Source organism: Rhinoraja longicauda, chromosome 12 (genome assembly GCF_053455715.1).
Source record: "Rhinoraja longicauda isolate Sanriku21f chromosome 12, sRhiLon1.1, whole genome shotgun sequence".
Lineage (NCBI taxonomy): Eukaryota > Metazoa > Chordata > Chondrichthyes > Rajiformes > Arhynchobatidae > Rhinoraja > Rhinoraja longicauda.
The window spans coordinates 34,543,620-34,560,353 of NC_135964.1; the positions used below are offsets into that span (position 1 = coordinate 34,543,620).

The 16,734-nt window shown below is 42.9% G+C and overlaps 1 protein-coding gene across 2 annotated transcripts in view; it reads right to left on the reverse strand.

The window, feature by feature from the left end:
• Positions 1-4,164, reverse strand: part of LOC144598557 (rho GTPase-activating protein 6-like) — a 235,387-nt gene extending 231,223 nt beyond the window's left edge. Inside the window, exon 1 of one of the 2 annotated variants that reach the window (XM_078408734.1) lies at positions 4,078-4,164. In XM_078408734.1, the coding sequence (XP_078264860.1) occupies positions 4,078-4,143 (66 nt within the window). In that variant the 5' untranslated portion in view covers positions 4,144-4,164. The remainder of the gene's footprint in view (positions 1-4,077) is intronic. The other variant, XM_078408735.1, reaches the window with a different exon arrangement.
• Between the last annotated feature and the right edge of the window lie 12,570 nt (positions 4,165-16,734).

Sequence of the window (16,734 nt, forward strand, 5' to 3'; positions counted from 1 at the left end):
ACATTCATCCTGGCATCTGTCGATAGCCCTGGAAGTCCGTCACGCCCAGTAGTGTTGATTCCTTCAGTTGTTGTTTCCAAAACATATTCGTTTTACGAGGGGGGGTTGTTAGCCCTGTGCTCAACCCCCAACCTGGAGAACCAGTGGATCGCTCTTCATCTCGCCTCTACCCTTCGACCTGTTCAGCATGGAAAACCCTAACAGGAGACAAATCTCCCGCTGGCAGAGCTCTAGGGGTCACTGAGACACACAAGCTCCCTGACCACGCGAGAAACATTCATCTATGGCAAGAGAAACAGAGTTAATGTTTCACATCGAAGACCCTTGGTCATAACATGCAATGATGTTCTGAAGTCCTGTTCTGCTGAATGGTCTTTGACCACAAATGTTAACTCTCTCTCTATTTCTACTGATGTTGTCTGACCTGCTGAATTTTTCCACATTTTCAGCTTTTATCCGTAGTTAAAGTGTCTAAAGCGCTTGATGGATGGTAGTAATGGCAAAATAGTAAGGTTAGACAGGTTACTTTGGATTTCTGTCAGATTAATGTCAACAGATGGATATGTCTAAATAAATAAATTTCTGAATCAACATACAAAACCAGTTCAGCCTTTTTGAATACATCTGAATCATTTACACACAATAACATCTGGCATCTATGTGGATATTTTTGCAATTTGTTGCAGTTTTTTTAAGCATTTAGCACATAGAACAGTACAGCATAGGAATAGGCCCTTTGGCCCGCAATATCTGTGCCGAACATGATGCCAAGACCATCTCTTATCTACCTGCACATAATCAATACCTCTCCATTCCCTGAATATCCATGTGCCTATCCAAAAAACTATTAAATACCACTATCATATCTGCCTCCACCACCCCTGACAGCAAGTTCCAGGCACTCACCACCCTTTACATTAAAAAAAACTTGCCCTGCACATCTCCTTTCAACTTTATCACTCTCACCTTAAAGCTAAGCCTTCTAGCATTCGATATGTCCATCCTGGAAAAAAGGTTCCAACTATCTACTCCTTGTCTATGCCTATCATAATTTTATACTTCCATCAGGTTTTTCTCTCAACCTCTGGTGTTCCATAGAAAACAATCCAAGTCTTTCCAACCTCTCCTTGTAGTTTACAACCTCTAATCCAGGCATCAGTCTAGTAAACGTTCATGCACCCTTTTCAAAGCCATCACATCCTTCCTGTAGATCGACACAAAAAGCTGGAGTAACTCAGCGGGCTAGGCAGCATCTCTGGGGAGAAGGAATAGGTGATGTTTCGGGTCAAGACCTTTCCTCATACATCTTTCCTGTATTTGTGTGAATAGAATTGCATGCAATATTCCAAATGCCGGCCTAACCAATGTCCCAAAAAGCTGCATCATGACTTCCTGACTCTTATTCTCAATGCCCCAACCATTGAAGGCAAGCATATCATTTGCCACCTTTACCACTCTATCTACTTGTGCTGACACTTTCAGAGAATTTTGGAATTGGACCCAAAGTTCACTCTGTACATCAATGCTGTTAAGGTTTTAGGATTAATTACATAATTTCCCCTTACATCCGACCTCCCAAGGTGCCACGCCTCACACTTGCCTGGGTTAAACTCCATCTGCTATTTCTCAGCCGATTTCTGTAGCTGACCTATATCCTGCTGTATACTTTAACAGCCTTGCTCTTCGTCCGCAACCCCAGCAATCCTGATGTAATCTGTAAAATTACCCAGCAACCCATCTACATTTATGTCCAAGTCATTTATTTATATTAGAAACAACAGATTCCTGCAGAACGCCACTGGTCACAGACCTCCAACCTGAATATTCTCCTTCCACTACAAACCTCTGTCTTCTATCAGCAAGCCAGTTATGAATCCATATGATCAAGTCACTGTTCATCCTGTGTATCTTAATCTTCTGGATCTGCATACCATGGCAGACTTTATCAAATGCCTTATTACAGGCGTTTATTACTAAAGGCAAATAAAAGTATCACTTGTCAAAAGAGGGGAGATTTATTCCATTCCACTCACCGCTAGTTGCCTTGCAGAAGTGAAGAACCTTATGGTTACAAACAGGGAAAACAGTTCAGTCAAAAGCTTTGTTATCTGGCATTGGAAAACCAGATATGTTGAGTGAACATCCAGACTGAGAGAAGGGCAGTGAGAAGGGACACCTAGGATCGACATGGGCAAACCGGTATATTTGAGTAACCAACACTTATCCAGTCCAGAATGTACCACGTAGCAACATTTTTGCTGTGCATTGGGACATTGTGCCATTAATGAGTTAATTTGGGTGCTCCGCTGAGAAGCAAAGATTCCCAGATTTTTAAATTCTCACAATGTGTTTGTTGCCCGTCCTTACTTGCTCATAGGTCAGGTAACCAATGGATGGCACAGTGATGCAGTTAGTGGAGCTGCAGTCTCACAGCGCCAGAGACCCGGGTTGATTCTGACCTCAGGTGCTGTCAGTGCAGAGTTTGCGTGCTCACCCTGTGACCATGTGGGTGCTCTGGTTTCCTCTGACATCCAAAGACGTGCAGGTTTATAGGCTAATTAGCCAATGTAAATTGCCTCAAGTATGTAGGGAGTGGATGCAAAAATGGGATAACGTAGAACTAGTGTGAATAGGGTCGGTGTGGATTCGGTGGGCCGAAGGGCCTGTTTTCATGTGGTATTTCTAAACTAAAACAAAACTAAACCGTGCTGACCGCTCTCCTGCAATCAATCAGGCAAGGAATTATCGGGTTTTGTTCAGTGCAATGAAAGAACATCAATGTGTGTCCAAGTCAGAAAGATGGGTAACTCGCAGGGAATTTGGAGATTGTGTCCAAATTACGTGTCCATTCCTCTCAGTGGCAGAGATCAGGAACCTAGAATCTGCTCGTGATGCAGCTTTGGGGAAGTCCTGCACTTCATCCTTTAGACATGGCAAACATCTTACACCACCAATAATTTAATAGCATCTTTAGCATAGCAGAAACATCCCAAGCTCTCAACACCAATACTAAACAAAAGATTGATTCCAAGCTTTTAGGGGATGCATTAGAGCTGCTGACCAAATGCTTGATCAAACAGAAAGGAACCAAAGATTTTAAAAACTGCACTTGTTGGAAACCTGAATGTAGAAGAGGAAATGCTAGAAGTACCCACCAGGAAAGGCAACATACAAGGAAAGAGAAACAGAGTTAATGTTCACGTTGTTTCACGGAAGCTGCCTGATCAGGGAGGTGTTAAGCAATTAATCGAAGGAGATGGGAAAAGCAGAGACGGAGAGGTTTAGGGAATGTCAGAGCTTCCAGCCCAGGTCGTTGAAGTTGGTGGAGCAATAAAATGCAGAGATGATTCAAAGGTCAGAAGTGAGCTTATCTCTCACATGGCTAGAGATGGGGAGAAATGACCAATGTTTATGCTGGAATTTTCATTGCACAGGCGGTGACAGTGGGCGACATCAGTATGTGTCTTTTGAAAGATCAACGTTTATTGAGATCTACCATCCATACCCATCTCAAACCAGCTGCAACTTGAGACAATGTTTTCACTCCACTTACATCGGAGAGACCCCTCGTGAAAAACTCTGAGAATCACACGAAAACTGATTTTGGTATTACGAGACACGTTTGAACGAGAGGGACAAAGTGATCGAACAACCAACTCCGCGAGGAGTGGTTGCAGATTGATCAGTCCCTCGTGATTATTTCAAACATTTTCACTGCATGAGAAGGGTTTGTTCAGCTGGACGGTGAGTGACGTGTGCGAAACATCAAACTCGCAGCCCTGTCCAGATTCTAACGAGCAAAGCGTGACTCGTTAGTATTTTGCAAGGTTTTGTTTTAAACTCACGGGAAATATAAACAAAACCCGAGCCTTTGAAGCCTGCGGTGTTTGTCTTTGCACAGAGGAAATAGCAGACGTGCGATATTGGGTGAAAAGGGTTTCTTGCATTCCTGCACTAAGAGAGCCCGCTGGTCATGTATATAATACCCAGCGAGAGTAACGAACAGAAATTCTCAAGAGTGCGTGTATGGACACCTTTGTAATCACAGAACGAGAGAGAATGTGTAAAAAGACTTACCACGCAGAGGGCCGGTTTCTCAAGAAATACTGAGTCTGCCATAGTTGATGCATTGACTATCCACATGCACCAGTCTCCTGCGGTCAGTTGCAAAGTGTAGTGATGGGAATTGAATGAATGTCCACAGAGCAGACTGTCAAGAGGGTGTCTGCCCTTCGCTTTCACACCCCGGCGAGGGAGATTCCAGGTTCACGCCACATCAGCAGATGCCACCGCACTGAGCGGGACCAGGCGGATTATCAACTTTCGCCGCCAGCCCATCCATGTCAATGTTAAACTCCGGCTGGAAGCAGCAATACGACCAACGCTGTCAGCAGCCCAGGACTTAGACCACGGCGAGATAAACGCCCCTCCCTCGCTGTGAGGATGGCTCCTCGTGCTGGCGACAAATCCCAGGTCACTGGCGCTGAATGCGGTAGCGGGACCGTGCTTGACAGTCCGGGGCTGCCAGTCCAGTCCGGGGCTGCCAGTCCAGTCCGGGGCTGCCAGTCCAGTCCGGGGCTGCCAGTCCAGTCCGGGGCTGAGTTCCCGCGTCCTCCCGTCTGTCTACACGTGTGCTGCACTCTCTGACACATTCGCAGCCGCTCGCTAAATGGTCTCAACAGACGCAACAATAAACAGAGCAGGGGTTGCTGACCATCTCTGACAAGAGGGGCGTGCGTCCCCGACAAGCCCGAGTGATCTAAAAATCCATAAGCTCTTTAGCACTTCGCAACTTGCGAGAAATGTGGTGGAGCTTAATTGTCTCGAAGGAAGATCCGAATTACCGATTGCTCAGCTGCCATTAACGATCCGAAGACTTTTTTTCCCCAGCTGTGCAGCCGAAAGTGAGGGTCCGCGGGCTGATATCCAGTTCTGGCCAGCGTTCACTCGTTGTGCTTGCTGTGAGTGGTGCCTCTGACCCTCCTACTTCCTTCTGAGACCAAGTCATAGTGGGTTCCAATGGCACGCCAGGGAGGAGCGGATAAACCCCAGTTTACACGACAATGCTGACAATGAGCCGGGGGGGGGGGGGGGGGGGGGGGTGAGGGGGGTGAGGGTTTATTTGGACTGCTCTCTCCGGCGCTTGTAAAAAATAGTGGTGTAAATACAGCCCCCCTCCCCAGTATTTATACCATATCCATACCTGACACAAATTAAAGTGTCAATTATTTAATTGCTCGCTTTTCATATTACAGAGGCAAAGTCGTTGCAAGTCCTCTCCTGAGGTGAAGAATTATATTAATTAAAACCTAAACTGTTGAGAACATTCAGCGGGTCAATTGACATCTGTGGAGCGAGAAAAGTGGTCAATGTTGGAGGTGTGAGGCACTCTATTCTGATGATGAACGATCTGAGCACTGAGTGTTTCCAGCATTTTGTTTTATTTCAGATTTCTAGCATCTGTAGTATTTTTTTTCATTTACTGAAAAGTTATATTGCCGTTTTTTGTCATGCAATAACTTGCAATCCCTTGAAAAATTAATCCAATGATTTATATTTCAATGTATGAATCATAAACATACCAAAAAATGTTTGCAAGTACAGGGCAACACAAGGCTGTACTAAAGTGTAAACTGGTTCATTTCTGAATTCGTATTGTAACACCTATAGCTGCAAGAAAGTGTGAAAGATTATGCGTGGGTTGGTTTCAGGAGGGAGGTAGGAATAGGAGGAGGCCATTCACTCTGTCAAGACCGTTCCCAGGGTTATTTTTATTACATTCATTTTCAGGATGTGGGCATCATAAGGTTAGGATTTATTGCCCATCTCTAACTCCCTTGAGTAGATGGCTCTAAGATGCCTTCTTGAATTGCTGCAGTCCTTCTGATGAACCTCTCGCGGGAATGTTGGGTGGGGACTGCCAGGGTTTAGACCCAGTGACAATGAAATACTGGCCATATATTTCCAAATCAGATGGCCCGTGACTTAGAGGGGAATCTGTAGGTAGTTACATGCGCCTACTGCCCTTGTCCTTTTCGTTGGTATCGTCAGTGTAGACTGTGTAAGTCACTGCAATGCATTTTGTAAGCAGTACACACCGCAGCCACTATGGGTGCTGATGATGGAGGGAATGAATGTGTGGGTGGTTAATGGGATGCCAATGTAGAGGGTTGCTTTGTCCTGGATAGTTTAGTTTAGTTTAGTTTAGCGACACTGCGTGGAAACAGGCCCTTTGGCCACAGTGTCCATGTCGACCATCGATCACTTGTTCACACTAGTTCCATGTTATCCACTTTCATTTCCACTCCCTACACACTCGGGACAATTTAAAGAGGCCAATTAACACATGACCCCACACAGTGTTTAGGATATTGGAGGAAACCGGAGCATCTGGAGGAAACCCACGCGGTCACAGAGAGAACATGCAAAATCCATATAGACAGCACCTGAAGTCAGGATCAAACTTGGGTCTCTGGCACTGTGAGGCAGCAGGATAGTGTTGGGATTCTTGAGAGTTGTTGGTGCTAATCTCATCCAGGCAAGTGAAGGCTTTTCCATCACAATCCTGATTCATGCTTTGTGATGCCGAAATGGCCTTGGAGTGTCAGGTGGTAAGATATTTCTAAAAAAGACAAACTATAAACTTTTAAATTATAGTATGTGTAAATCAGTTTTTAAAAGATCGTTCCAATGCTATAGGGTGCTAGAGAGCTCACTTAAGCAATTGGTTAACATGTTACTGTTTCTCACACCTAATGTGTTGGGGAGCCATTGGACTCAGACATTTTGCAGGTCTGTTCATTTCAGAGTGTATGCAACATGAGAAAAAATTGCAAAGACAGGCTCAGAGATGAAAGCTTTTCAGGTGGGATGTTATGCAGGTGGCTAGGTTTTTGCAGCAGGAAAGCGATTACTGGCAATGGCACAAAAGAAGGCCATGGAAAAGATGGATTGCAGAACAAGTCACAATTAGTTCAAAGGGTGGCCCGGTGATTTCTCATTATGTTTATGACAAAGGAGAGGACTATTTCGGCATAATGAGACAATGCTGGCACACAAAACATTCCCAATCCCCCACTACATTTCTTTGTAAGCTTTTCTCCCACATCCCCAGATTCACCTACATATGATGGCCAAATAACCAACTAACTGTACGTCTTTGGGGTGTGGGAGGGAACCTGAGCACGGGGCATAACACATGTGATCACAGGGGCAGGAAACTTCATCGAGACACCACCAGAAGTCAGGATTGAAACTAGGTCACTGAATCTGAGAGATAACAGCTATACTTGGCTACACCACCAATGGGGGGGGAAAGGGGTTATTTTAAGGGGAAAATATGGACCCCATGAATCACACAAGTTTTATCATAATCATACCTCTGCATGTGCAAATAAAATAGTTTAAAATTTCTATGAAGCCTTGTCCTACCAATGTTTGCACAAGCTGCCTTTGAAGCAATGGAGAAGTGCAGATGTGAATCAATCAAAGGATTATGCTATTGCGAATTATGACATTGACCAGGGATACCAGAGACTGTAGATGCTGGAATCTGGAACAAAACAAATTGCTGGTGGAACTCAGCGAGTTGAGCAGCATCCGGAGAAAGAAAAGAATTGTGAGCACCAGTCCTCACGCAGGATGTCAACTCAAAACACCAACAATTCTTACCCCCACCCCCTCACAGATGCTGGCCAATGCACTGAATTCCCCAAGCCGACCATAGAACGTCATTTTGCAGTAAGAAATGTTGGTCTGACCTCATTCAGGACTGGCTCACACAGAAGGATTTAGAGCAATTTTAAAATTGTAACAATAGCAAAGACCTATTTTAGTAACATATGATCCACAGGACTTCTTAAATTTCTTTGAAGATAGAGTACATCTTGAACAATGTATGCATGTATCCTCTTTATTATACAACATGGTTGAGGGATTCTACCAAAGTAGCAAGAGGAACAGGAACACCTGCAGACATTGCATTATATTATCCCAGCATGGAGGAGGTCCTTCCCATGCCATTGCTTTGGTATAATACAACCTAGTTTTCTCCCCTTTGCACTGTAACTTCTTCCCCGCGATTAACTTATTCCATTCACTTTTGAATGTTACTATTGAATCTGGTTCCTATATGTTTTCAGTCAGTGCAGACCAGATCACAATAAATCACAGTGAAAAATGGACATTTCCACAAATTGCCTACGGACCATTTGTCAGTCATATTTAATCTCTAGTCCATGTACTATCTACCACTCAAAACCATTCATAAATATGTCTATCAAATATTCCCATGATCATTGTTCAATGGAGAACAATCATACCTTTCCCAGTGTGTAGGAAAGTACTGCAGAAGCTGGTTTCTCCGGATAAAAGGAATGGGCGATGTTTCGGGTTGAGACCCTTCTTCAGACTGAGTCAGGGGAGAGGGAGATACAGAAATAAGGAAGTGTAAGATGTGAAAATGCGACAAAGGGGACGTAGAACAAAGGAGAATATAGAATAGATTATTGTTAGCTAGGAGAAAGTAACAACAAAGCAAACAGATAAAATGTAAACAAGGACAGTCAAACTGGTCGGAGAACTGGGAAGGGGGAGGGATAGACCGAAAGGGAAAGCAAGGATTACTTGAAGTTAAAGAAGTTAATATTCATACCGCAGGGGTGTAAGCTGCCCAAGCAAAATATGAGGTGTTGTTCCTCCAATTTGTGCTGGGCCTCACTCTGATAATGGAGGAGGCCCAGGCCAGAAAGGTCAATGTGGGAATGGGAGGGGGAATTAAAGTGTTTAGCAACAGGGAGACTGTTGGTCTCGCCGATATATAGGAGTCCACATCGGGAATAGTGGATACAGTAGATGAGGTTGGAGTAGGTACAAGTGAACCTCTGCCTCACCTGAAAAGACTGTCGTGGTCCTTGGACGCTATCGAGGGGGGAGATATAGGGACAGGTGTTGCATCTCCTGCAGCTGCAGGGGAAAGTACCTGGGGAGGGGGTAGTTTGGGTGGGAAAGGACGAGTCCACCAGGGAGTTGCGGAGGGAACGGTCTCTGCGGAAAGCTGGGGGGATGGGAGGGTGGCTAGTGATGCGATCCCGTTAGAGGTGGCGAAAATGTCAAGGGATTATGTGCTGTATGCGAAGGTTGATGGGGTGAAAGGTGAGGACTAGAGGGACTCTGTCCCCGTTGCAACTGGAGAAGGGTGAGCAAGAGCGGAGCTGCGGGATATCGAGGAGACCCTGGTGAGGGCCTCATCTATGATGGAAGAGGGGAACTCCCGTTCCCTAAAGAATGAGATCTCAGATGTCCTGGTATGGAACACCTCATCTTGGGCGGAAATGCAGCATAGATGGTTCCCCCCGCAACTCCCTGGTGAACTCGTCCCTTCCCACCCAAACCATCCCCTTCCCAGGTACTTTCCCCTGCAACCGCAGGAGATGCAACACCTGTCCCTTTACCTCCCCCCTCAACTACCTTCAAATAGTGCTGATGTACAGGGATCGCTGGTCGGTGGCCGAAGGGCTTGTTTCCGCGCTGTATCTTTTAACTAAAGTAAACTAAAGTCCACATTGCAACTAGTATAGCCATGCTGGGAAAATTCTTCTATAAAATTCTCACTCTGAGTCTCTTCACAAGCACAATCTTGCTACTTTTAGAGAGCAGCAACTTTGACTGGTTACTTACCAAACATGATCATTGTAACAGGAAGGATATGCTCAGGTGGGGGTGGGGAATGTGGTGAAGAACTAATTTAAATTATGTTAACATTGAAATATAATCCATGAGGCTGACAGAAGGAAAAAAAACAGAAGACTTTGCACTGAAATCTACAACCAGTTAATGTATAATAGAAGTGACACCAAATCAAAAAACATTTACAGGATTATTATTAATTGTTAAATGTAACTGATATAAATAGCTGTTGGTTCCTTCAAGTTGCATAAATAGTTGGAATAGGAATTCACACACAACATGTACTAAATGGCGGAGATTTCTATGAGCTACATATTAAGGTGTAGGCACGTGGAGCTGTGAATTGATATAACACCACCTATTTGATGCAGCCAGGTTTCTTGCTTTAAAATGATTTGGCCTACCTAATCTATTACCAAGCCATTTGGCCTAGCAGACCTATTACCAAGCTATTAAATGTATATCAAAAGGTAAAATTTAGCAACGTGCATTTCTGGCCAAAACATTAGAGGGAAAATCCTATTATTTGCCAATTAAGTATTTTCTTGGCACATGGATTGTGCTTAAATGTGGCTTTATGAAATTTACCTTTCCATCTTTTTCACTGCTTTGTTTTACCTCATGGATTTTGCATTTAAATTAATTTTATATTAGTAGTAGGCCGAGGGAAGTGAGACTTGTCGGAGGATACTGAGCAAACACCATTTCAAAAATTGTTCCCATGCAGATCGGTTGAGAGCCAAAAGAGTGAGATGTAAGATAATTGACAAAAAAAAAGCGATGAGATCTTTTTGCAGGTAAGTTGTCCAGAAAACCCTTTTTTTTGTAAGGTCATTTTCGGAATAAATTTTAAAAAGGAACTGGACATATAGCTGAAAATGAAAAATTCGCAGAGGTATTGGGAAAGAGCAGCAGAGTGAGACTAATTGTAAGTCTTTCAAAGAACTCTGCAGTGAAATTCTTAGAATTATTACTTCAAAGGCAGAAAATCAATTATTTTTTCCTGTGGTCAGACCTAATTTGGGTCACAGACTGCTACGAAGGTTGGCTGTGATGAGCTCAAACCTTAGAAGAGATGGCAATATTAAAAAAAACATTTCTGCCACCAGGGAAGGTAGGTTGCGATGTCGATGCCTAGGAAGAGGGTAAGTGGGGGGAAGGTTATGTACAAGTTATGTGTGAGGCAACCTGGCAGCAAAATCCTAGTGTGTGAGAGCTTCGGGTGATTACCCACAATCAAATACGCAATACACGCTGGCTGGAAATGTTTTTTTTCTGTTAGCTCCACCACCTGGAGATACACAGGAAGGGAAGGGAGATTGGACCTGGATTTGCAAGAGGTGTACGAATGAATAGTAGGAAGTCGGGAGAGGAGGCTTTGGATTGGGGATTGTTAGATATGCAATTAGGTTTTGGGATGGATGTGGGGATGTGGGGTTGTGGGGTGAGTGGCAGGGACATGATGTGTGGCAATTAGGCATTGAGGTAATAATGGGGGGTAGTTGGTGAGATAATAGAGACGCAATTGATCGTGGTTAAAGGAATATCAGAGACAAGGTTGGGTAGTTTTTTTGTTTGTGCTGCACCATGCAAAATAATTTCTTGTTTCTTACCTGACCCACTATATATAAGGATAAGGGGTGAATGGATCTCTTAAAAAGAGTTGATTTGAACTATTGGGTATGTTTAATCCAAATGAAGACCTCAGGGAAACTCCCCCAACCGAGAAATTGTGTGCTCCCCTAATAAGACCAAATGAACACATGATAAGCAGGGGATATGATATGGCCCCTTATGCCTAATCCACCATTCAATATGACCATGGCTGTTTTTTAAATTCAATCCCGCTTTCCTGCAACATCTTCATTTCCTTTGATTCCATTAACAACCTAGAATATATTGATCTCTCTCCTGACTATACTCAGTGATGGAAGTTCTCCAGCCTACTTGGTGAGAGAATTCTGAAGATTGACAAAATACTAGCTAGAGGAATTTCATCTCGTTTCAGTTCTGAAAGACAATCTCCCGATTTGAGACTTGTGACCTCTGGATCAAGACACTTTAGTCAGGGGAAATCACTAACCTGTCAGATGCTGTAACAATTATTCATGTTTCAATGAAAACATCTCTCCTTCTCAACACAAGAAAGGACCCGTCTGCTCAGCTCCCTCTCTTCAAACAAAACCGCCATCCCATCAATCAGGGGAAGCTCCATTGCATTCCCTCAATTGCAGGTATATCCTTCATAGGGTAGGGAGACCAGACCTGAACACAGTATTCCAGGTGCAGTCTCGCCAGGGCTTTACATAATTTTGAACAAGACATGTCTATTCGACATACAATTTGACTTCTTAATTATTTCTTGAAGATCAATATGAACTTATAATAATTTGAATGCAAAGACACTGAGGACCATCTGAATACCAATGTTTTAATCCCCTACTATGTAGATTTTTTTTTCACACTTAAGTGGGTGACCTCAGATATTCTCCCACATGCCCTTGGTCATTCATGTGGTCTCTCTATGACCCCTGAAGCCTCTTTGCTTCCTACCATTCAGCCCATCGAGTGGACTCCGCTATTTGATCATGGCTGATCTATTTTTCCCTCTCAACCTCATTCTCCTGCCTTCTCCCCGCAACTTTTGATGCCTTTAATAATCAAAAAACTATCCATCTCCACTTTAAAAATACTCAATGTCTTGGCACAACCGTCTCTGGCAATGAATTCCACAGATTCACCACTCTTTGGCTAAAGAAATTCCTCCTCATCTCCATTCTAAAGGTACGTCCTTTCATTCTGATGCTGTGTTCTCTGGTTCTAGACTCTCCCATTACTGGAAATATCCTTTCCCCATCCACTCTATCTAGGCCTTTGATTACCCAGTGGGTTTATCTGAATATTTAATGCCAGAAACATTCTGTCACTGAGCAAATTTGGATGCGTTACATTTGACCTTCTCCTTCAAATCATTGATAAAGATTGCTTGCAGTGCACCACTGCAAGCAATCTTCTGCAATATATCACTGAAATCTGCCCAATCTAAAATGTCATTTGCTACTTCAAATATACCCATTGACTATGAGTATCTATTCTCCAGAGTAGAATATTCTAAATAATGACAAGGATCCTATGAGTAATAAATTTCTCCTGATTACTATCTTAATTATTTGTTCCCTTATCGTCCAGTAATAACCCTTAACTCCACTGTCTCCTGCCTAAGGAAACAGCAACATGTATCTTTCAATGCATACGTCTCCAATTTTCTAAACTCCATGGATAATCTAATGCATTCTCTCCTCAAAACAAACTCTTCCTCCAGTTTATGAATCTACAATGCACTGAGTCCAAGTCAAATCTAATCTGCTTTAAGCACAGAGACCAAAACTATTCACAGATCTTCAAGTGGGGTCTCAATGAAACATCATACAACTTCTACAAGGTTTCCTTACCCTTGTACACCAACGTTCTTGCAATAACGGCCACACAACATTTACCTTTCTTATTGTTTGCTGGACCTGCATATTTATATACCTCATGAACCGATACATCAAGTTCACACTGTACACCCACATTTACTAATTTCTTATTGTTTACAATGCATGGTGTTCCTTTGCTCTTCGCGTTGTAGTGACTAACCTCACATTTTCCCACAATTTTCTCTATACCTTCTTGCTGTCTCCCTTTGCTACTTTTCTTTCAGCACATGCTTGGTTTGTGAAATATGCTGTCTCCTCTAGTTTGATTGGCAAACTATCAAATACAAAAGGAAGAAAAAGTTTATTTTTAAATTTCATCTCATATGACTATGACACTCTGCAAACAATCAAGTTGTGGACAAGATTATATATAACCCACAAATAAATGACCAGGTTCACTCTCAGTCATTGACCTTCAACATCTGTTTGAAACCCAGACTCTCAACACCAAGATAGTTGGGATCTACATTTTCTACAAAACCTCAGTAGTAGGTCTGATGGCTGAGAGTTGGTTAGACTGGGTATGTTACACCCAGTCTCTGATTTGTACCTCAAACCCACAACCTTCAATTCAGAGGCATGTGAGTGATCACTGAATCACAGCTAATACTGCACATGGATGCTTTTGAAAAAGTCTAAACTGGAACTTGCAAGTTTGACTTTTAAAAGGAAAAATGCCTAAAAACTAATCCGCAAAGTAAATACCATTGTCAAGCCTAAACAAAAGAATGCTCAAGAGAAATAAAATCGTATGCAAACACATCTTTCATCACATAAGTCATAATCCTGCAGTGCCAACCATGGGCAGGATCTCCTTGATTATCTCCCTTTAAAACAATGGTAGGAACTAAGAGAGAGCTGTCAGCAAATATATATAGAAATGTAAATCGATAAGGCACTCGGCCACCAGCTAACACCAAACAACTTAGACCGCATTGCTTCAGCATTCAAAGCTGCTTTATGTCCTCGTCGTCCACCCTGGGTAGTTCTACAGAACTGGCAAAATTTGCAGCAAAGCATCAACTACGGTACTCTGAAGCCCCAATTGCAACTTTTGATTGTTGTAGTTGACATACGAAAGAAGCATTCAAATAATTAATGATCTGCTGATGAGGACCCTTTTGATTTAACATGCATTGCACTTGAGCTGCTGCCTTCCACTGTAGAGGATTCTTGCAGTTTATTGTCAAGTGCATGGATGTTTTTAGACTTACCTGGAAAAGGATCCTTCTTTTACACCCCCCCCCCCCCCCCCCCACCCTTCCTGGTTGCTGTCAACACTTTCAACATTGGCCAGAGTGACAGGTTTTGGTGGTGACGTTGTGATATTACCACACAATGCTGTCACTTGTAAAATTGCTTGGATATTAGAAACAGAAGCAGGATTTGGGGCTTTTGGTTCCTTAAACATGCTTTTGCCAGTTAATAAACCCATGGGTAATTTTTGACTTCAGCATTACTTTTCTGCAATATCCCCATAACTTTTGATCCCTTTAATATCTTAAAGTCTTTTGATATCCGCCTGGATTTACTCTGTAACTGAAGCTGCACAATCTTCGGGACTCTGAGCAAAGAAATTTCTTGTCATCTCAGTCCAGAATAGCCAACTCCTTATTTTGAGACTGTGACCCCTGGTTGTAGACATTACCGCCAGGAAAAACATCATCCTTACAGGCCCTCTGTTAAATCATTAAGAATTTGTTGTTCCATTTAACCTGGCCTCATAAATGAATCATCCCAAGAGCCAATACAGTGAATCTTCAATGCACACCCTCTGTCGCAAGTGCCTCCTAGCTTGGAAAGGAAGATGAGACCAGCACATGATATTCCAGGTGCCCCAATATAATTAATGTAAGATATCTTTACTGCTGTACCTGAATCCTCTTGCAACAGCAGGTCATGGTGTTGTTTACCTTTTGAATTGCATGTTGAAAATGTAGCGATTTTTGTGCAAGGCCACCCAAATCCTTATTTTGACCTTGTTGGTTAACCTTAGATAAGCTGAGTTTGGCAGCTTCCCACATCAAGCAGTAAATTCCTTTAATGTTCACCTGTTTGCAGTGCTACATCTGGGTGGAAATTGACTTTGGACTAATGTAAAACAGATTATAGCAAATTGGCCATGCTTCATCCACTCTAATCCATTGAAGTCCGACTTTACATTCATTCATTAACTGTTACCATTAAAAAAAGATTAACTGGTCATTGTTCTCCCTGTGGTGTGCTGCCACTTGCTATCTGGGCTTGGCACATGAAGTTTCCTTTATTATGTTTTGTATTACAGAAAATGTATTTCTTCAGCTTTGTCCTCTTGCCCACAACCACCTCATTCCCCCATATTGTTGGTTGTACATTCATCTGCCTGGGCTCCAAGCTCACGAGTTCAATTTGTAAGTCTTTTTGCCATTCTTTCACCTTCTGTTATCATCCTTTTATAATCCTACCAAGCACCTTGGCACATTTCACTACATTACAGCTTTCATTACATTTCAAAAGTATAGAATTCACTATGACATACCATGGGACACCCATAAGCTGTGTATAGTGCAGTATAAAATCAGGTACTTTCCTTCAGCTTAGAATGCTTCACAGTGTTTCAGTTCAAAGGGAGCTTAAAGGGCCCGTCCCACTTAGGCGATTTTAAGGCGACTGCCGGCGACTAGGCTGTCGCCGAACATTCGCCGGGGTGTCGCGGGCATGATCGTGAGGAGTCTTCCAAAGATCGTAGTGGATCGTAGTGGATCTCGGCGCGTCGCCAAGAAATCAAACGGTTTGAAATCTCTCGGCGACAGCTGGCTTGTCGCCAGGTATCGTTGCTTATTGCGGTCGCTGTCGCATGCTGTCCCCAGGTTTGATAGGTTCTCTTAAGATACATTTAGAAGCATATAATATTAAAATAAGTAAAGTCATTTCAAAATACCATAAAATGCTTGTGTTTAACCAATTTATTTACCGTCAGGACATTTGACAGGTAGATTGGAGGCAACAGTATGACGGTCAGGTAAGCGTGGGAATTTTCGCGATGTTTTTGGCCTCAGCCATTACATTTAAAGTAGGCTCCCAACCCAGATATTCAACCCAGAAACCAGATATGCATCTCCCTTACATTTTCAAAGAATGCCCACACACTTTTCACAAAAATCCACTGAACCACTTTTTAAATTATTTTTTAAAATACAGCTATTAGTAAACTGGAAGTAAATCCAGTTTATTCCTTGTTACAGTGAAGCTTGGTTTTTCAGTAACCCATACAACGTGTGTTATAGTTCAAAACTCTCAAGTACTTACCGACTTGTCAGTGATTTCAGCGAAAACCAGGACGCCGGAGAAGCATTGACAGCGTGGGAATTTTCGCAATGTTTCAGAAGACGCTGTAATCTCGACCTGACTCAGCATTATTGTGGTCATTGTCGTCGGGTAAAAGAAAAGTTTGATTGAGAGGAGATGCAACACGTGCCCATTCCTTCCCACCATCCAGGTGTCCAAACAAGCATTCCAAGTGGAGCTGCAAGTCAATAGACAATAGACAATAGACAATAGGTGCAGGAGTAGGCCATTCAGCCCTTCG